Source organism: Arctopsyche grandis, chromosome 4 (genome assembly GCF_051622035.1).
Source record: "Arctopsyche grandis isolate Sample6627 chromosome 4, ASM5162203v2, whole genome shotgun sequence".
In the NCBI taxonomy this organism is placed as follows: Eukaryota; Metazoa; Arthropoda; class Insecta; order Trichoptera; family Hydropsychidae; genus Arctopsyche; species Arctopsyche grandis.
The window spans coordinates 13,031,299-13,055,340 of record NC_135358.1 but is presented as its reverse complement, the minus strand read 5'-3'; the positions used below and the strand labels follow the sequence as shown (position 1 = coordinate 13,055,340).

Here is a 24,042-nt window from a genome sequence, read left to right as displayed (position 1 = left end):
AGTCGGTTATTTAATATTGTACTGAATAATGCATTAAAACCCCTTCTAATAACTTTTAGTGTGGTGGTAGTCTCTAACATATCAATTTGAATTTGATAGTACGTATTATCTCATCTGATGTCTCCCAAAGCGTTGCGTTGGGTAGTTATTAGTCGGATAATAGAGATCATTAGTGCGGTTGTCGAGATTTCGGTCGTGAGCGATTTAATTAAAAGGTTTTCCCGTAGCATCGGTAAGGAAAGCTCGTGTGCAAATTCGTGGAAGGCAGCTTCGATATCCGAAATTCTTGAAATGCTTTGCTGAAAAGCTTACATCGTACGTTTGAGTTAAGAATGCCGCGTTCGTTTATTTTCCCCGCGGAGCTTTTGTAAGCGCTCTCTAACAATCTAACCAAACGCGAAAGTCAATCAAAACTACGATCCACTATTTAGTTTTTATTAGTTTTGTATACAGAGCTATATATGCGAACTAATGTATTTAATATATGTACATAGTATATGTAAATCTACTGTATATGTTTATCGTTATTTTTTTTGTTCAGAGTATCGAATTTTTGCATAGTAATTATATTTGTGTAAATGAATTTTTTTAAAAATTGTTTGTATAATATTATATTGTTTCTTGTGCGGTATTCATTATAATAATTTCGAACGGTTAAAAATTTGTACCGTCCCTGTGTGTGGACACTGGATTAAAATTCGGTGGAAATTCCCGTTCAAAGGTACCCTCTTCATACAGCGACTAAGCGAACAAATGAATTGTATTTCGGACCGATATTTTACGGGTCCCTGGAACGTCCGCCGACTAAGATTAATTTCCCTGGCTTTACGCCTCCGAAAAAGTGTGTTGTTTGATAAATGAAGCCCAGTTTTGAGTATCATCTCATTTTTGTATTTTTTTTTTGTTCGTGTTGTGTTTATAATTTTCATCCGTCCCATATCGGCTGGTTTTATCTATACCCACTCGCGTATTTCATAATTTACCTTTTTTATCTGTTTTATATTTTGTTATTTATGTTAGTATTGATTCGAATACAAGGTTGGAAATAATTTAAATTTGTAATACACGAAATACTGCAAAAAAAATTTTAAAAAGAAAATTCGCCCCGTTCTTTCAATTTACAAATTTAATGCGTCTCGCGAGAGATGCCAAAGTGGCTCATAAAAACTTCGGAATTATTTTATAATACGACCTACGCATTTCTTTATGTTCATCAAATTTTGGATTTTAAGAGAGTGTGAAATTATTGATTTGACGGTAGAGATTTTTTACAAAATTTTAGACACATTACAAAAACTCATCACAACAATATCTCTTTAAACATATTTCGATTAGACGGGAAACTTTTCTTTAGCTTACTTACTTAAATTATATTCCATACTTACATAAGTTATATTCCATAAAATTTCAATTTTACTGTAAGATAATCTCATTCAAATAAATTTTCTATACATAAGTCGGCTTTATTAAAGTATTATTATTATTATAGCTTATAAATTTTGTGCTGATGTGCTAAAAATATTTTTATTTTAATGACAGATTGTTTTCCCTTTGATGTATTTTTATAATTTAAAATTTGATTTGTCTTTTCATATGTCATATAAAAATTTTAAAATATTGTTTGTGTGTATTCTTTTTTAAATTAGACTTTTACCGCAAAATTTGTACGTATGCACATATTTTTATAAGGGTACAATTTATCGGCCCGGCAAATAAAAATAATGCCCCTCTCTCAAATAGCTCGCACGACAGATTAGGTTTTCGCCCCGCAAATCAAACGTCAAACGTAACAAAAATAAAATTTGAAAAAAATAAATACCGACCCTAATAACCTAATCTTAAATGAATAGGGCCAACCCTAAATTAACCTAACTCTTAAATAAATAATTTTTAATCTTTTTTTAATCTTGCCTCAATTATCTGGTCACCTTTTTATTTATCCCATATTAATTGTATTGAGAAAGTTCAACTTAAATTTATTAAATCCTTACGCTACCTTTTTCCTACCTATACCCATTCTACTGTTTCTGACATTTTAAAAATCCTTTCTTTTAACAATCTTTCTGTCAGGCGACGACATATTGATGCTACATATATTCTTCTTTAAGCTCATAAATGGTTTCCTTGATTGTTCTGATTTACTGAATAAGGTTAATTTCAGAATCCCAGTTCAGTACTCTAGACGCGTTGCACTCTTTTCACTTGATCCTTTCAATACTATGTAATTCCCAAAAATATTCTTATCTGCAGTGCGTTTATCGTATGTTTAACGGAGAGCTGAATGAGGTTGATCTATTTGGTATTTCCCTACATCAATTCAGGTCTAACATCAAGAGAATCTTGACCGATTGATTCATTTCTTCTCCTATTCTATTTTTCCAATATTTCCAATATTTTTATACTTAAGTTTAGTTATCTAATGTGTTATTTAATCATATTGTAGCTTTCATTCTATTCCTTTTCATTTGTTTATTTTGTATTTACCTTTTTCATTTGTTTTATATTTGTAAATTTCAATTTCTTCTTATATTCTATTTTATAACCTTTTCCCAATATTTTAATACTATAGTTTAATTATGCAATGTTCTACATAATTTGTCATGCCTTTATTCTTGACTTTTTAATTTGTTTTCCTTATATTTATGACTCGGATATTACATATATTATTTATTTACTGTTTGTTTTTTTATACATATCTATGTACATCCTGTCTGTTGATTTTTCAATAAATAAAAAAAAAATAATAAAATAAAAAATAAGTGTTGGCTGCTAAGATATTACGATTACCCAGTGAAAATGTAACTGTTTATGATTTCACTGAAACGTCAAATTTTATTTTTGTTACTGGCAACCCGTTTGACGTTTGATTTGCGGGGCGAATGCCAATTCTATCGTGCGAGATTTTTTAGAGATGTTGATTTAACATTAAATGTCGTTTTGAAATTGTCGTGTAATTTTGTTTACAACAGTGCCAAAAATATTATCCCTTTTTATAATACACTCTTATATCGTATTTATATGTTTTACCTTACCTTCGAAAGTAAATACAAAGACAAGCAGTAATAGCTTTTTTTTTTTAAGTTTATTATTTTCAATGAAACGATCAGTTTATAATATAATATTAAAATTATTTATAATTTTTTAAGCAAATCGTTTTTCCTTATATATTTCAAACGTATACAAATATGTACATATGTGAATTATTATGCTTTTTAAAAAGTTTAAAGTTTTTTAAATGAAAGAATCGGTTTTCACAATTATGTACCTTCCTTTGCGCAAATTTGTCGACCGTTTTACGTTCACTTTGAATTCGCCGTTTTACGCGCGCTAAAAATCTGAAGAGCGGAGCAAAAGCTCGTCGGAGCCTTCGCCTTCGAAGCTTTTACGAGCTTACCATCTCTCTGTGCTGCTAAATCAATCTTCATTTTGGCTCCAGTTCACCCACACCGAACTCCTGACAGCTCGCATGCTCTATTTTTCCGGAAAATTCCAATTTTCCCCGCCGCGCACTCTCGGGTTATCCAAACTAGCGGGTGGCCCAGTTATGACAGTTCATCGCTCCAAGAGCGATAAACGAACCCTAGTTTTAGAAGCCCTGGTGAGCGGCTCCTTTACGATGCACCGTGATCTTATTGTTTCCCGAGAAAACACAAACACACACCCAACATGCATGCGGAGATGTGCGCACGTAATTGCAATATCGGGATATCTTCTTATGATCGTACTGTGAACTTCAATTTAACAATGATCCTCATACTTTTGTAGTATCTTCTTCTTCTTCTTCATGTTAATGCCTTGTCCGCATCCAGACCTTGGCGACCACCTCGTCGATTATTTGAATATATCCGCATCGGTCTTCAGCGGCTCGGAATAGCTCTTCGGCGCTCATATCGGTCCACATGCGCATGTTTCTAAGCCAAGATAACTTTTTCCTGCCAATCCATTTTTTCCCTTCTATTTTCCCCATGTAGTATCTTGGTTTTATGTAATATGTATGTATATTTACGGAATGATTTATGATGATACGTATTAGTACGTACAAAGGATGATGGAAGGTCATTTAGATGAAAAAGTCACGCGAAATTCGTCCGAAATAGAGCCGTTATCAAGTTATACAAATCTTCATATTTGAAAATTTCAAACTACATGTATTTGTAGTGAAAAGATTTTCCAAGGTAAATAAACCTATATTTATATATTTGAATATTAATAAAATGGATTAAAATAAAGACATCTTTTATAAATATAATTTATGATTTTACCTTTATATTTTATTGTTAAATATAATTGTTGCGAATAATAAAATAATTATTTCAATTTTTACACATATGTATGTATATTCGATTATTTTTAATATTTATTTAAGAAGATGATATTTTTATGGGATTTTAATTTATTATTTTCTTCGATTAGAAACAAAATGTACTTCGTTCCTTATTATCTGCCGCATCTTCTACTAGATAAAGATTAAACTTTGGTTTGTTCATTTGTTTACAAATATAAAGTTTTTAATTTACATACTACCAAATTTGATATACCTTCTAATATTACTCCTATACAAACTTTGCCCGTCTGTGCAACGCCGAGTAATTCAACTGAATTCAATGAAATTAAATTAAACGAACACATGCAAATTATGTATGTATGTACATATGTATATGCAACCAACTGGAATTGGCATATAAAGATAGCAAATAAGTATGCACTTCGAAACTTGTCTCATTCGCTCCTTTCTCGTTATGAAACTAAAGTTAGTAACTAAGTTTCCAATAGTGCAAAGATATCTACGAACGAGAGAATTCTTGTGTACTAATTTTTGTTGAATAACTTTTGCGACTAAATTTACATAACATCACTAAGTTAGCACTGTGAAAATTCAATATGTATACATATATAAGTATGTATATACCATCGATTTTCGTCCTTAATACATTTACGTGCTCAATATGAACCAACATCCAATTTCATCCCGCACGAATCTGTATCCCTTTTACTCCTCGCATGCCAGCAAAGAGATATTACACGTAAGGCATAACACACGCATAAAGGAATAACCTCAAATTAATTACTGTACATTACGGTTTTATGAAGTGACACTAGCGCCCTTGTACGTTCTCGAGTTCGGCTAATTTACGAGTCTTTATTGCTGGGTCTTTGAGGCTTCTTAGCTACGTTCAAACGCGCAATAAACGTGTTGTCGAGACCTGAAACTTGATGGTAGAGCCCTCGGAGTTAGCCCTAGTTTTGGGCTTTGGAGACCTAAAATTCGATATGATTGACGTGTGCGTACGAACGTCCCAAATGCGGGGTTGTTCGATAGTTTGAGTTCGGTGTAATTTTCCATTTAGTATGTAGGCTTGATTATGCTTCTTTTGAATGTTGGATATATTGATTAACCGACACAATAACGGGGAGCTATTATTATATTCGGACAACTATTTTGAAATTCAGATCGCTAAAAGCATTATGGAACAATGAAAATTTAATTAACGCAATAACCACCGCGCTGTCGAATTGTTTCAATATACATATGTATACATACTTTTCGGACCCAAAATGAAAATCCCTCAATCGAAAGAGCAATCGAAACGAGCTCATGAAAAATTTAAATCGGGCTTTACATATATTATTGAAGCCGCAAATTTATGTGTTGCCCGTTGCATATTCGGCTCGAAATTTTGGAGTGTGGATGTTAGATATTTTTATTGCTTAATGAAATCGATGTAACAGTGTTTTCATTTCATTTTCTTATCGTCTGCCGTTATTTTTTTTAGCCGGAAAACGTATGCCAAGAAAATTTCCGAAGCAATAACGCGACCTTGTTAACGCTACGCACCCCCGACACTTAATTTCATTTTATTTCATGCGCGTGGAAAAATGGAAAAACCTACGCGAGTTTTCGCGTCCGCTCTTGCCTTCACCCCCTCTTTCGAAATAATAATCATGAAATTTCGCATTTTTCATTTCGGAAACGAAACCGACGGGTTCTCAAACGCTCGCCGGTATACCTACGATGGATTTTCCGCACCGTTTGAGAAACATTTCTTTTAGGTGTTACTTTAAAGCTCACCTCCCTTAACGCGTGTTTGTAATAACGCAATAATCCTTGTACGCGTTGTTTGGCAGAAAACACGAGAAAATTTGAACACTTTTCACGCTGTGAAGGTTTGCATGTCTTGTGGTGAAAACTCGTTACCATAATATTATCTCATTTTTTGTGAATACAAATGAATTGAATATTGTGTTTTTAGAAAAAAAAATTATGTTTTAAATTTGTATATTTAAATTACAGTACTTTTTTTTTAATATTTCGACTAAATGGGTTTTTACTTGTATTTTTAGCCATTTTTTTAAGTAATCTATTGTGAGTCATATTATTTCGTTAGTATTACTTGTAGACACCTTTTTTATATATTTAACGAACAAACTGCCAATTTTTTTAGTCATATAAATTACATGCAATTTTATCTCTTGATAATTTTCGTATTATTATTATGAGGATGTTAAAGCTCCCCTTACATACAGGTTTTTATGTAACATAATAAACTCACGTAACTCTTAACTTTGAATAAATAGGTCGAGCTCTAAAATTTAATGCTACTTTTCTAATTGACTGGCTGCGTGCAGCTCGTGTTTTAAGACCTTGGTTTTTATATATTTTGATCTGAAAACGTGTTCTCCCTTCAAATTTACCACTATGAAAGTAGAAGTGTGTGTATGTTCGGCACGAAACCACAAATCGGCGCGTAAAAAGCCCATCGGAAAGGTCATCATTAGCCGTTAAAAACGTTTCCGCAAATTCGGCGAGGCAAAGATAAAAAGGTCCGTGGGTCCATATAATGGAGGTCAAACGATGGAAGAAGCAGCCTCGAGAAAATTGAAAAGGGTTACACCGTGCGCAATGCACGTCGAACGTACCCTATGGCGGGAAATGATTCCCTCGTGGCAATATTTCACGGCTAATATGGCCGCCCACTTTTTTAATGGCGGCGGCCTTTTTCCGCGTCAAACGTGGTCGACCGGAAGGCCACCCCTACTTGATTTAGTCGGGTGGGTGATCGAAGCACCCTATGCACAGCCCCAATCCCCCACATGAATGTACGGAAATGCGAAACAAGCCGACAAAGGGTTAAAATGCCTGCGGGTGAATCCATTATCGGCTCGATACGCGCGCATACGTTCAAAATATACAAATTATATGTTCAAGTGAATTCGAATGGGATATTAAAGACTATTTTCGTGTGGCACGTTTGTCATCGTAAGAATTATATCGAATAAATAAACGATTAATTGTATTTCTGCTTAAGACAGTTAAATGTCATTGTTTGACATTTTTACTGGGTTGTCGAAAAGTCATGACACATTTTTGTAATACATAGATCGCACTAATTTATTTTTTCACTAACTATCGTCATGTACATTAGTGCTATTATTACTTCATTTGACATATGACTGTTCTAGACTCATTTTGGAAAAAAAATTACCTACTCCTACCAATGAACCAAATGATTAATTCAAATATCTACTGTCGGCAATTGAACAGTTTTAACGAATCCATCATCTATGTAGAAATATTCAGAGCTCTTCAATCGTAAAAAAGTTTTGTTCCACCACGACAACGTGAGTTCAAATATTATTGCAGCTGATTTGACTTGCACTGGTTTCGCAAAACGTCGTACGTCGTATTTCGTTCAATGCAGATGAGGCTGTAAATCAACACCTTTTTCAGTTTTTCGCTGATAAAGATATGAACCAGGAATTATGAGGCTCGCTGAAAGTTGGAAAACGGGTATCAAACAAAACAGGCAATACATATGTATATATCATTGTTTGATATTTGTTCTTTATATAAATAATTGACCTTTGAAAAACATTGAAAAAATGCTACATGGCTTTTCCGACAACCTATGTATCAATTTATCATGTATTACATATTAATATGTAATAATAAATGTATTATATCGTATCATTCTTCTTTTACCTTAATGTTAATTTTCAAAAAGTCTGTATATTTATGTTTATCATGGGAATGTACATATGTATGTAAGTTATAATTGGGTTGTTTTGTTAATTTATTACATACTTTTTCCATAATTATAATTAGACCAGTTTTGCTGCTAATTTGAACTTAAACAGTCTGAAATGTGCCTCAAAAATCCATTATTGAGATTGAGAGGGTAAACTGAGTATTTGATACGATGTAATCAAAATTTTCACTAGAACCCGTTATGCGAAAATAATGAAATTTTAATTATTCCGTTGAAGAATGTTCGTGGCAACCGAAGAAAATTGAACCGGATATAAAACGTGCGAGAATAGAGCGTAAAGAATGAAAAACGACAGGGGGAGGCTGACTTGAGAAAGATGGTGGGATGCTAGAAGGATGGGACGGAAGATGGGAAATTTCATTCTAATAAAATTAAGAAGATGACCCTTGATATTCATCGCGGTTATAAAACCGCCGAAATAATTTAAGAGCGAATCGTCATTATTCAGCGATGGCAAAATTCTCTCAAACGATATAAGTATGTACATATGTATTTATGTACATATATATTTGCGTGCTCACAAGTCCTTGCATTCGGCTGCAAATTGGGCGAGGTTGAAAATCTTCGATGAAAACATGTTTTTGAGCACTTCATTACTCGGCATTATATATATACATATATCTGCTTTTGCTTGGGGGTGTATTTTTTTATATATTATTATTTCGTGACGTTTCGAAGAACGACGCGCATCCCGTCATCAAGACATTCGCGTTACGCAACGTTAGCGACACCGCAATTAATCATACTCGCGAAGAGAAAAAAGGTTTTCCGTTCAGGTCGTTTGGCTGTGACAAAAGGAAAACCAGGAAATATCTCAAATTGTCTGCTATGGAAAATCTCCTCCTTTGCCCATCCATCCCCCTCCCCTCCTATGCCGTTTTATTTCTCCTCCTTCAATCTCAAATTTATCATATATTATATTATACTTTCGAACGTATAGGCTTATGCGTTGATATTTAGAGGAGTGCACTGAGCTGATACGCTCTAGAATTCTAATTAATCATATTTGGAGCCCGAGCCAAATTGTTCAATGCCGAAGAGGTCTCAAACAACTCAGCCACTGAATTCATTATCGAGTCTCGGTGGTAATTTATCAAACTTAGGTATTCCAAATATGAAAGTCAGCCGATTCAATACTCCTTTTTATCGACGAGGATGTGGACCGTTTTATTTTAAATGGAGCCGATTCGATTATGAATTTTGTAAATGGTTGTTCGGTAACGGAATTATAACAATTTGCTTTATTTGAACTGACCCGTTATTTTTTAAATTACAAATATTTTGTATTTTCAGATATATTTTATCAAAAAACTTTAGACGATAAAGTCATTCAAACCAACTACTTTTAGCTGTTTCATCGAATAAAACAACTAAGTTTTATAGTTACTAATTAACTACTGGCGGACTTTCATTTAATACAATTCAATTTCAATTTAACTTTTTTATTTATTTTCATTGAAATATTCTAGCCACATACTTCGTTTTATTTATACTTGTATAATTTAACCTGTACAATGCAATAATATTTATTGTATAGAGTCTACACAGACGATTCCGGAAGCCTTTGAAACTTGTTCGTTGTTACGCCTATTCTGACTTCTACGAGTGACTTTGTATAGTTTCGTGACTTTCATATCAAATTTTAATAAACAACATACCCTCCCGTGGGAATCTCTTCCAATTTATTTTAACCGTTGTTTTGTTTGTCGTTTGTGCACATTCTCCCACGGAATTTCGCCATCCAATCGAACGGCGAAACTCTTCGGGAAATTAAGTTATCGGAAACTAGCTAATTCGTAGCTATCGATCGTTGGAACGTCTTTTCTAAGAGCGACGATAGATTGCGAGATCGTTGGTCGTTAAGTTTTATATGGGGGGCGTTCTACTCCATTAGGACGGACTACATAGACCACGTCAGACCACGTATGCTCGCATCCGGAGACCGCATACGCTACATGCTTTTCCCCGGAGACGGTGATGCGGTGGTTATTTTGGAGGAGTTTTTCTCTGAAGTCTGCTTCCTTTTATGAGACATGATTTATGTTCCTTTTCGGCAGAAAGAAAGTGATCTGAAGTGGTTTTTAGAAAGGTACTTTTAATTTTTTTGCGTAATGACGCATATCGTAGCACATGCCCCGTACAAAGCTCATATACGCTTCAATGACGCTATATGGGACAATTTATTTGTAAAGATCATTTTGTAAATAAATTTAATTTAAACAAGAACGACTTTTACCGAACGAGAGATAAAAATAATTGTTCCACTTAAACGTATTATACAGGAAATATGAAATTCTATGTATTATGCAGGAAATATGAAAAGTTAAATAATTTCGCTTTAAAGCGAAACGGTTCATATACCGTTTAAGTAAACGTATGTACATATGTATATCCATTATAGTAAGCTTTCAATTGTATTCTCATAAAATTCATCTTATATTATGAGGCTGGAGAAAGATAGAGATACGAGTATAACAATAAATGAATTCAGTCTAAAGACTTGCCATCGTTAAAAGCTCTCTCTATTTACTCTTTATGAGACAGCACAGCTTACGCTTAAAACATATACGAAGTCGCTCATAATGAGCGATGGTAGATTCCATTTGCATTATTTGGATAATAATCCTCGCCAAACTGTAATTTCAATGGATAAATTGGTAAAACCGTCGAATAAATAATCATTAGTTGGTATGTGTACTTTTGACGAGTTCATTAGTGTCACTGAACGCTGATTAAACATGTTCACTTATATTCTTGAATAAATTAAAAGGAACCGTTCAATATAGTTGAATCATCGTACAAATGTACATAGTTGAAATAATTATGATAGGATAATACTATGTAAAAATTCATTTTCAAATCTCAATTTAATATAGCCCGGTCGGCCATTGATGTCCAATCTTCAGCTTGCAATGGAGTCTGCTCTGCTTCGCGGTCCTTACTTAGTAATTCGACTATCTCATATTTCACCGTTTGAGCCTGTCCACCCTTTAGTTACGTAATCACACTAGCTTTGTTACTCCAACAATATCAGAGGAAATACACAACCAGTCGATACGAAGCATATCCATTACATACATAACATACATGTACATACGAGCATGGGCAGAAATTGTTTTTATTTATTTTTATATCGATAGTATTTTTATTTATTTATTTGATCGAAAATTGAATAAACTATGACATGTAAGCCACACGTTAAATAAAGCTCAACTGATTGATGAGCCTGAACTCATTCGTTCGTACACTTGTATTATATTTACTTGGAAAATCACAAAAGAGAAATACGGTGGATACTACCCAGTCACGTTGATTGATCTAATCGCTTTGAAAGGATGGTATAGAAAATATATTCGTATAATGTTGTAGAATATGTAATTGAGTATTACCTGAATCTTTTTCATGTTTTTTTCATTTATATATCTACATATATGTACATATGTACAGTACAGTACATACATATATTCTACTAATGTATATAATTTCATATAATTGGTATAAGAACACACCTAAATTGCTTAAAATATAATTATATTTAAATCTATCTATAAGTTTTATTTGTTGATTTCAAAATAGAATAGATTAATGGCTAGCATATAATGCTTTGAACGGAGTGGTCACGGGTTCAAATCCCACTGGTGTCTGCTGGCCAGACCTTGGATTTGTGACTCCAGGTCGATCGTTTCTTATCAAAGTACATAAATAAATTGATATGTATTTATTTACTTTGTAATACTAATGTGGGAATTCATGTAAGGGAAGATCGTGAAGAGGGATAAATTAAACAAGACTTTATAACAAGTCTTTTATTCGTTGTATATCGATACAGCCTAATCCAGTACTCCATTCGCACCAAGCATGCTGCAATGACTGGCTTGCTACCACTGCCGACCAATCACCGTTCAGCCGCACCGCAATCGGTGTCTGGGGTACCAACTCTTAATAAATAACACTCACGTGCAACAACCGTTCGACATCACTCACATTCAGTACAATCATTTATACATCAATTCCTACGCTAATAATATTTGTATTCAATGTACAATGTTTCTGGCCAGGAAGGCGCATTTGGGGCTACCTTTTAGGCTTCCTAGGATAAATTAAAAAAAGAGCTATTAATAAATAGTATCTACTGGAGGAATTACGTTGGTTATTTTTTATAATATTTACATATGTATATAAATATACAGCGTGAAGATACAAAAATAAATAAAAACCTATAGAAGGCACAATAATACAATCAAAACGGCACAAATATTTGCGAAGTCGATCGAATATCCGATTGCTGGTAATCTTCCCCGGGTACATTTTCTTGTGAAATCAAGTCTTCGACTTTGGAATACCAACGCGATCGTCCTGAATGGTGCGAATTAAGGGTGTTTGTTCAAAGGATCCAGGTGTTTGAAGCACCTGTCCCGGTTGTGCCATGCTAATGAACCAGGCTCATTTGCCAGGGACGGGGCTCTGATGAGAATACCATTGTGCGTGCGTTTCCACCAATTTTCATTAAGCTATGTGCTTGTTGGGTCTCATAAAAAGGCTGAGGCATGCCCGATGTAATAATTAAAATATGCGGATGAAACATTGATTTGATGTGTGTATTTTTTATGGGGATCTTTTTATATGTATTTTAGGTCGATTAAATTATTTCGTTGTTTGGGTTCGAATAATTAATTTGGAATTCATAATAACGCTTCGTGTAATTTTTTCTTATATGAAAAAGTGTGGAATTCTTATTGAAAATTTTTACAAGTCTAGTCCCTGTTGCTATTTAATATTCTGCAAAAAAATGAACATCCTCTTTTTCGTCAGCGAAAATCTCATATGTACTAAGAGTGGAGTGAAATTGAAGTGCGTGTCGTTAAAAAGACGTAAAGTGAAGTATGTGTATTACGTCCTCATCCTAAAATTGTGTTTATAACATGAACGAAACATAAGTATATTAAACTCCCGCTTCTTAATAAGTTAAATAAAAAATTTCATTCGATATTGTCAGTCTCTATTTAAGACTTTTATTATTTTCTTTGGAAATCTCTGTAAAAATTTGCTAAAAGAGAGTTAGAAAGTCTCAGCTGCATCGTGCAGAGTCCAATCTAATACTTTAACGAACGCAATTAATTTTGTACACAAGTTAACCTAAATTCTTACCGTCAGGTTCTTTTTCCGTTCCATTAGGCCCCGACTTCGGGTTTCGCCACACTGCGAAAGGCAAACTTCAAACTGAACCAAAAAAATATAGAAAAAGGAATAAGTGCAATGGTTCTTGGCTACTCCACGTTTACTTCAACGACTAATGAAAAGTTTTCAAAGCGAAAGCACCAGCTCGACGACTTATTTTTTTTCCCTCAGTGGAACTCATTTTCAACGATTATGCACGGTATAAACAAAACAAACCAACCACCTTCATTAAAATGCTAAATATAATTGATATTTTCTGAATTTTCAATCTCCGTCTTTGGTTTCTTTTTATTCATTTTGGAAGTGGCATTGAAATATGGTTGCAGTATATATTTTACTCGGTAGCGTTTCGTACTACATAGTTATTCAACTCCTATATCAGTACATCTTATCTACTTTATATTTGCATACAAAAAGCCAATTTGAATTTTAAAACTCAATTTCGTATTCGCGAAAGAGTTAAGGAAATAAAAATATTTTTGTATCCGCATGTATACCGTAGCCAAATTACAGTCCATAAATCTCTCATACAAAACCTTCCTTCCGAAGACGAATATTATTTTGTATGAAAATACCTTTATAAAAGAATCACGCGTTTCGTAAAATGTGCATTAAATATGCTCCAACATGTATTATATAATAACATATGTGTTGATATTTTATAAACTTGCTAATTATTTGAAATTAAATATTCTGTTTATTTTGTTGCAGGTAAGCTGAACTGGAATTGCATTTTAATGGACTTTTGATGACTACCTGCATAGGTTTGAATTGCGTTATATTCGTACATAACATGCTTTTGAATTTGAATGTATTATATATTACGCTTACGCACCCAAAGCGCCTTTTACGAAAATCTTTTTCCGTTGGAAAATTCCATTTTCCATCCACATCTGAATAGCGAGTTTTACTTTCGAATTCCCTTCAGTAAACAATGTCGCATAAACGTCGTACGTTTGCGGCCGAATTTATGCGTTCACGTTGAACATACGATATCGTTAGTATCGCCACCAGATACCGAACTGAAATATTTATATATTTTTCTCCCAATTTTTATTTGCGCGCCGAGATTTCGCCACTCGATCGGAAATTATGACATTTTTTTCCCGGCATCTCACGATTCGATCGTTACTTTGCTTACCAAAGCGGCAATCTTTCGTGGAATATTTCACTTGGCAAATCAGTAGACGCTGTTTTCACCACAGGTTTATCCCTTCTAATATTTTGATCTTTCACGTCGATGGCCAACGTTTCTTTTGACCTCGGCTCAGTACTTTCCTAGATTTCCCAGAAGATTTTTTCCGTTTTGTCGAGTTTTCCCCGTGAAAAACGTTAATGTCAATGTGTTGTGACTGACGTGTGCCTTGTGGGAAAACCGCCTTCTGCATAAAAAATTATTGATTTTTTCGAAACATTGAATACACTATGATTTTGGTATAGCTTTTTTTTTGAAGATCATGAAATATTTATATTATGATTTTACTTTGATTGCATTTTTTTCTTATGCCCAAATTAATCAAAACACTAATCAAAAATTTTTCAGTACAACTCAATAAACTAAAGGAAATTGCATTTTGGGATTGATGTATATATGTACATACATATTTCCTATAACAAAATCAAATAATATTTATAATATTTGACTGTTAAAAATTTTCAGTTCCTCGAATTATTTAATCTAATATAAAATTTTAAATATTTCGCTCTATGATTTCTATTTTCGTTTGTGAAATTTAATTCGCTAAAATCCAATGTAATTTATAAACCAGTTTCAATGAATATTTTTTAACAACATTATTCTAGGAATTTAATGTAACTGCAAAAAAAAACAGCATATGTATGTATGCTAGAAATTTCGTTCGTATACAGCAATTTATTTTTTCCTGTACTCACAGGACTTAATTTATTTTATATTTTTCAACTAGATTGTTCTTCGATTTTATAATCATAAGTATTATGGATGTAGTTACTAGAAAATAAATATTAATCTCAGTAAAATAAATGTTGTTCAAGGTTTCATTTCTTTAGCAGAAGCACATGCATAAATGTATTATGAATTGTGTTGTGTACTTTGCTCCCAACATAAACGTCATTAAGTCGCTCTAGTTTTATCATTGTTAAATTCGTTAACTACAGATCTATCCGTATGTAGAGAGCAAAATATCCCATTTGCGGTTTCCGGGAATAAACCGGTCGCTAGTGGAAACTGTTGGAATTAATTAAACCGCACACAATAAGTCGGGAGCTTTTGAAAGCTCGCGGCGCAAGTAGGCGCATCGTATGCCGAATCGAATCCCCCGAACTTAATCACGAACCAAGCTCTTATCGCGTTATTTATTTTGGTTAACCGACGGCGACCGAACGCTTTAAATACCAATGCTGTATTTGTACAAATTACTAGACCGTATGATAGGTATTTATTTACATATACGTACGTCGCCACACGATTTCCCTGCTAAAATCTGGATAAGCCGTCACTTTAACACGCCAACTTAATCAATGGGAGTACATAGTGAAAATCACACTCTATCTTTTTAGTATTATTTTATTTTATTTTTATATACATATATACTAGGAAGGTCTAACAGGTAAACACCAATGCGCCTTCCTGGCCAATTACAAACATTGCTGCATTTTTTTATTGCATAAATCGCTGAATTTCGAAATGCTGAAATACCCAAAATTAACGAGACATCTATGGGTTTAAACGTGTACATAAATTATATTCAAATATTGGTGATATAAATTATATTCAAAACCTGAAAAGTCACCCGAACAAGTGACATCATACAGACCAATATCCTTGTTGCCTGCGATCTCTAAGCTATTCGAAAAACTATTATTAAAAAGACTCAAGCCCTTAACCGATGTTCCCGACTTCCAATTTGGATTTAGGTCGAAACATTCTACCATCGATCAAGTGCACCGTGTTATTTCAAAAATAGAGCAATCGCTAGAGGAAAAAAAGTATTGTCCAGCTGTATTTCTTGATGTCTCACAGGCCTTCGACAGGGTATGGCACGAAGGACTTATCCACAAAATCAGCAAGTCATTACCTGGAAATTATGTCAAATTACTGGAATCATACTTATCCGGACGCAAATTCAGAGTTGCTCATGAGGAGGCATTCTCTAACTTTTTCACAGCCTCTGCAGGAGTACCACAGGGAAGCGTAATAGGGCCTATACTGTACCTGATATACACTGCTGACATCCCGACAAGCGAAGAGACATTCATTGGAACATTTGCAGATGACACAGTCATTATGTCATCGAGCGAGTCACAGAAGGAAGCATTTGAACGCCTGCAGCGTGCACTGGACAAGATCAGCAAATGGACCAAGGACTGGAAAATGAAACTCAACGAGCTAAAATCAATGCAGGTCACATTTGCACTGCGACGAAATAGTGTCAGCACTCAGACTTTCATAAACGGAATCCAAGTTCCACAAGCTTTGTCAGCTAAATATTTAGGACTGCATCTTGACTCAAAGCTTACGTGGAGGCATCACATTAAAAAAAAAAATAGAACAGATTCGAATTAAACAAAGAGAAATGCATTGGCTAATAGGAAGACACTCCAAATTAGACCTACAATGCAAAAAACTGATATACCAGGCAATCGTGAAGCCAATATGGACATATGGCATACAACTGTGGGGATGCAGTAAGCCATCCAATATCGAAAAAATGCAAAGATGTCAAAACCAGTTTTTGAGGATTATCACCGATGCATATCGCTTCGTCACAAATGAAGAGATCCACAAGGACCTTAAAATCAAAAAAGTAAAAGAAGTCATCCGAGAATGCGCCGGGAGGCACGAGTTGAGACTGCACCGTCACCCTAACATAGAAGCGTTGCAGCTATTGGACACAACTCACCAGCAGACGCGTTTAAAGCGAAAAAAGCCTCACGAATTGGTGTTCTGAATGTGAGAGATTCAGAAGCCCAATTCACAATTTTGGGGACGGAGTGATGATTCCGTAGTGCCCGTACATGATCTGAAGAGCAACGATATCGCTGGTGATGATTTATCGGGAATCGATAAGATGGCACCAAAAAAAAAAAAAAAAAAAAAAAAAAAAAAAAAAAAAAAAAAAAAAAAAAAAAAAAAAAAAAAAATATTGGTGACATAGTTGGGTTGGATTTTGCCAATTTGATATAGCAACCGTTTCAACAATGAAATCAAATAAATTGGCAAAATCTGATAGGAAACGATCTACAAATATCCAAATCTGACCAGCAGCATTAAAGACAATACTACAATAAATTCGAGGTCAGCTCAAGGGATCGAATATTTTAAAAGGAATGAAACTTAGTTTTATCTAGTGTACATATCCTGTTCTTCAACGTCTATGCTAAGTTTTTAATATAAAAATAGTTTGACCAAAGTTACACCAAAAATATTTTTAACATAAAAATAATCACAAGGAAAGGAAATAATCACAACAAAATGCCGCAAACAAAAACAAGCGTATCACACAAATAACAGGATTCGACTGCGACTACTTTTGGCTAGTGAGCTTAACGCAGGTAAGGACTCCGCAGTGTAACGTCATATTTATCTACCTTTTGTGAAAGATTACATTTTTTATTTTTGGTCAGCTTTTGAGGCCAAATACCATCCTGTGTTATGTACGGAGTCATCAACAAGTCGACACAAAACTTGTACGTGGTGGCACCCATTTTCTGACCAATGGTTTCAAAATTTGCCCATTCGCTTTCGCACTTTAAACTATCAAAGTTAGCTCGTGAAAACACCCGTCCCGCGATAGCACTATCTGCACCGCAGGCAGGCAGGCAGGAGTTTCCAACTCGGAAATGCGCGAAATTTCCGCAATATCGTTATTGTCGTTGCTCTGCGACCGAACGTCCCCTAATAAAGTGGCGTCAATTTTAATGAAGGGGCGGAAAAAGTTTCGGAATCGCTGCGAGAGGACGGGAAGTAGTGAATTTAAATGAAACGTCAGTGGCACGCGCGACCCTCCCCTGTTTTATGGTCTCGCACGTGTCGTTTCCTTCGAGCACATTACGCGTGCCGGAAACGAACATACTCGTACGTGTCCTTGCGTTCTGGTAATCGTCTCTCTCTCTAAAGCCATTATTCCACTTCTTCTCGGCCACATTCCGAATATTCAATTCCTCTTGTTCGATCGCGTGAGCCGCATATGCTCGTATGTCAGAACGTATATGGCTTTCTCAAACTTCGGCTCGTGTTATGTGTAAAACCAATATTTGCTCTCTGTAGTATGCCTTTCATGAACTATGAGCGTATGTTTATGTACATATGTATGTTTATCGATGTGTTCAATTGCATTCTAAAATTGTCTTGTATAGTGTACATATTTTATACCTCAATGAAAAGTTTCGTAGGTTTTTATCCGATACCTATGAATTTTTGTATTATTAACGTATTTATTTATTTATTTATTTTACATACATATATACAAATATACCAGGAAGGCTTAACAGGTAAACTCCAAATGCATCTTCCTGGTCCACATAATTATTACATAGATACATGTAAATCTAAACAATATCTGACATCATTGGCAAATTCTGATAAGAAACGATCGACCTTGACAAATCAAGGTCTGGCCAATAGCGAGACTTAGCGGGAATCGAACTCGTAACATCAAGTACGAGATAATTCAACATTCACCACTAGACCACGCTACTGTATTATCATATTGTTTATAAGATAATCATTTTTGATGATGTATTTAACTGTTTCAAATTGGAATGAGCGGATGAATTTATTTTTGAATAACATTTTTAATATTCAACTTCGAAATTTGTAGGCTCTCATGTTTTTAATTATCTTGGATTTATTTTGAACCCATCGTTTTTGAAAAAGGACTAAATATTTTTATAAAGGAATTTAAAAAAGATTTTCACGGTTTGAAATAAACATTTACTATTATGCAATTGGAATATATATAATAAAAAAAAATCAAATAGATGTATGTATGTATACTTACTATAATATATATTAAATTATACTAAATATTTAAAAATCTGCAGTTTTAATATCAGTGCAACTTTTTAACTGAATTCTGTTCTGAGAATATAAAATATGATTTCCGTTTAACTAGATATTTTCCATATAACGTGGTTTTTCATATCTTCTCTTGATCATCAATTATAATAGTAGTCTCAATTTTGTGTTCAACAATATAAATACGTGTTATATCTAACGTGGAAATCTCCCATCCGGGAGATTTTCGGATTCCAGCTTAATTTCGTTTATCGCACGAACACTAGCAGATAAATCATTTATCGGATTTAATACGATTTAAGCTCTGCTTGTACGCAGATGCGAAATAGCTATTTTTGTCGGTGGACATAAACAATAAATAATACGTATAAATATGATTTTAAAATATTTATATTCATTTCGCGTGCTGATTTTATACTACCTATATGTGTGGCAATATTTTTTTGATAAGGCATCTAATGGTGAAACTTATAAACAGAATACATATATATATGTAGGTTGCCTAATATTTTGTCGAAGATTGCCGAATATACATTTAGCAAATGAAAAAGTTGAAATATCGAGGGGAAAACTTTTAATGTCCGCAATTTAACCTTTTCGCCATAAACACGTGAATGATCGCTGAAGCGAACGAAAACTCTAAATATAGCCGCGTGAAGTTTTGAAAAAGAACTAACACTTTCAGTGCTAAATTAAACTATAGTAACACCCGTCGGCTATACATGTTATACATTTTTTTTTTAAATTATGGAATGATTTTTTTTATTTAGAGTATATTTTTATATGAATTTTGATTGAAAATTGAATCAGCAACTGGAGACAATCCCTTTGTCCTCTCTATAAAGAGAAATTCGTGCGTGCAGGATTCGTTATATTTCTGATTAGCAATTTGTCATTGTTACACCGAGTGTTTCATTGTTTTACAAATTCGTTATTTGCGAACGTAAACCGAATTCCCCTCCGTGTATACATATGTACGTTCATGTTTATTTTTGTATAAATACATACATGTATACGTTTCATGCATCAATATCCTTTAGGCATTTGCATATATTTGAACTTGTGTCAAGTTGCTCACTAATTATTCTGTTACAATTTCAATTACTAGACAAAGGAAGCATTTTCCGTGATTTTTTTATTTATTTACATTCATAAGGTGCTCATTCAATGCATTAATATGTATTTATATTTATTATAGTTAATAGTTAGTAAATTTTAAGTTATGTAGTAAGTATGTATAAGTGTATTAAAATATTTCGTAGCATAATACGAAGATAAAATTTCGAAAAAAGAAAAGATAGGAAGGTTTTATTACCAAAATGAGACATTTATATTAAAAACATTTATTTTATTTCAAGTTTTTATTTCTATTCTAGAGAAAGTCATTTACTCGTTAACTGAATAATGGAATGGTTACATAATGTTTAACACTACAATATTTTTATTTTTTTATTTTATTGCCGCTGTAAAAGTAATTAATTGCATCATTTAGTCAGAACTAAATTATGAAGGACATAAAGAGCGCCAGTTGTAATTAATTTTAACTACGTTAGTAATTTGAGTAAAGATTTTCTTTATAATTTTAAATCTTTTCAAGCTTAAAAGCTTTCACTGTTTCGGCGACCTTTCAAAGTAAATAAAAAATACGTTTTTATAGTGAAGAGTATAACTTCAAAATTTTCGTCACAATTTCTTTTAAGCGGAATCATATAATAAATTGACACTTAATCCGCGATAATGGAAAACGTTTTAACGACCATGTTCTACTTGTTAATTACACATGTACGTATCGTTCTACATTTATCCTTTGTGGGAAAATAGGAAAAGGGAAATCTTGTGGTGTAATTGTGCGTCCTAATCCCGACGTTATAATGTGCGGATTACGACCCTTCGTCACATTACGGATTACGCTCTCGCGATATAATCTTCGCCCTAATTTTACATTGAATTATGCATTCCGTACGGTGGATGTGTGCACTTTCAACGTGTAGATTGCAGATTCACTGAAAATGTATTCTCGCTTCGTATTATTTTGGTGTATTTGATGGATTTTCCTTTCGAACGTCGTAGTACATATAATATAAGCGGCGCGCCCTCGTCGATTTTTCAAATCCTCACTTGAATACGCTATTTTTCGCAGTGTAATCATGTGCATTTCCAAGTCAAAACTCTTTTGTATTCATCCACGTATCCGGTACGATACTTTTTTCTATTTTCGCTAGGTATTTTTTAGTAAAGAAAGTCACGAATTGCAAGCACACGTGCTCGGAACAGATGGAAACGGTGCCAATTCAACAAGGTTGCATACAAATTTGAAAAAATTGTATTCAATATACAACCGATATTTTTAGATATTAGATCTCACGGCCATTTTATCCTTGTCTAGAATATAACTCTCTAGATCAGGGTTTGCCAAACTATGTTCCGCTGAACCTGAATAGATGTTCCGCGACAATTTAGAAAGGTTTTATAAATTGCAACACATTTAAAGATCTTCTACTTCGTTACACATGTGACAAAAGTATTGAAGATGATTTACTCATATTCGCATATTTAAATGGACAAACTACAGGAGAAGATAAATTCAACTGTATTAATGATTACATTACAAATCAAGAGGTTTGGGAGAAGTGTATTGCTATTTGTACAGATGGTGCTCGAGCAATGGTAGGAAAGATGAAAGGTGTTGTATCACTTATCCAGAAAGTATGTAGCTACTAGAGCTACAGTCATTATATTTTGCATAGCACTGGTGACTAAAAAATTTACACAAATTTAAAAAAATTTACAGATGAAGTCTTGAAAGTGATGTAAAATCAAGACCACTTCAATCTATGTTATTTAAAATTTTGTGCGATTAAATGGGTAGTGGACACAAAGCACTTTTATTAAATACTGAAGTGAGATGGCTATCCAGAGTAAAAGTACTATTAGGTCTTCTTTAAGGCACAAAATAATTCAGGATTACATTTTGTTGAAGTTTTAACAAATCCTTCATGGTTGATAAAACTTATCTGGCAGAAATTTTTAACCAGTGAAATGAAGTTAACTTATTACAATTTTTAATACAAGAGATAAAATTGCATCTTTTGATAGCAAAATACAATTTGGGATTTCATCGAGGTGAATCTAATAATTTTGATAGTTTTCCTGCCTTTCATGATTGTTTGAATGAATTCAATTTTTAAGTAGAATAAGAAGTTTCCAAAGTATGTTTAGAACACCTACTATATTGAAAACAACTATTTTGCAATATTTTCCGTAAACTAGTAAGGACGATTTCTGGGTTCGGAATCCATTTTCCGTGACAGCTAAACCGGTAGGCTTAAGCGCAAGTGACTATGAAAATCTAATTGATTTAATTAGTAACTCTGATTTGAAACATAAATACAACGATCAACTTTTAAATGATTTCAGAAGAGTACTCCAATTTTTCAAAACAAGATATTGTTTTACTTCCGTTTTCTACAACCTATTTATGCGAAGCGGGATTTTCTTATTATGCTGCAACGAAGTCAAAAGTGCAGGAGTAGGCTCAACGCCACACCATATATTAGAATGCAACTTACCAATATTGTGCCTGATATAAAAAATATATGCAATTCAAGGACTCAAAATCATTTATTATTATAGTTTTATATTTAAAATAATTATTAAATTAATAATGTGTTTTAATAAAAAAATAATTAATTTTTACTAGTAGGAATTACCCAACTTAAAAAATAAGCTACGTGTTCCGTTAAAATTACCGAGTTTGCAAATTTTTCCATTGCAGAAAAAGTTTGTTTTCCAGGAAGTATTAAAAATTTGCATAATACTAAAATTAACCGTCGTATTCTTAATATGCAATTCTACTGAATCCTGATTTGACATTTTTGTATATGAAATTGTGCAAATGCAAAATTTTCACTAAAGCCTCTCGATTCAATGGTACCTGCAGCCTCGGCTTTCGCTTAACGCTCGACTGAAGCTTTCTTGGTGATCTGCCTTCCACTCCATTGACGACTTTATTGAACATTTTCTCTCCCGTCGAGTGTTCTATGTACATATGTATGTATGTATGTAATACCAAAAGAACACTTATTCACAGACGTCTTCAACGTGGAACGTCTATTCCCTTTTCTACAAGTTATTTTTTCGCTTCGTTCGTAGGAAGTGGTTTGACTATCACTGGTAAGAAATTTATCTCGCCTGGAACGAAAGCGGGGAGGTAGTGATTTAGCGTTCTCTTTGCGTAATTACTCGATTGCTTAATAGACCACTTGGAATATTACGCACGGTTCATATATTTCTTGGCAAAATTAACTCAATCTTTTTTTGTGCATTTACTCCATTAACATTGAAAATGTTTTTTATTATAATAAAATAGCACTATCGGTTGAATTAAAATTTTGGTCCGCATAGTATTCTCCCTCGCTATACGTAACCCTTTATAGTATTTTTATTAACATTACATATTTTATGTTACATTATTTATAATACTTGATCATCTTCCTTGAAAATTGTTATTGGCTTTTACTCATTCGTTAAAAGGCAAAGAAACTCATCTTAAAAAATACTGCTTACAACCGATTGAATTTATCGATTTTATTAAAATCTCTTTGATAGGAGAAATAAAATCATTTATTGCCTTTTCATCATTATATTGTGTATACTTTTATAGCAGTATCTATGTAAATCTATCTTATATATAATTTCGAAAGAGACATTGTATGTATGTATGTATGTAGATATGTTTGTTTGGGTCGTAGATTCTTTGACGTTCAATGTAATAAAAAAAACACATGAATATTCAAATAAATTTAAATAAAATAATAC

General features: G+C 33.5%; 1 protein-coding gene across 1 annotated transcript in view; it reads left to right on the top strand.

Moving 5' to 3' along the window:
* Positions 1-24,042, top strand: part of CASK (peripheral plasma membrane protein CASK) — a 408,349-nt gene that overhangs the window by 331,683 nt on the left and 52,624 nt on the right. Inside the window, exon 14 of the mRNA XM_077429351.1 lies at positions 327-339. Within this exon, the coding sequence (XP_077285477.1) occupies positions 327-339 (13 nt within the window). The remainder of the gene's footprint in view (positions 1-326; positions 340-24,042) is intronic.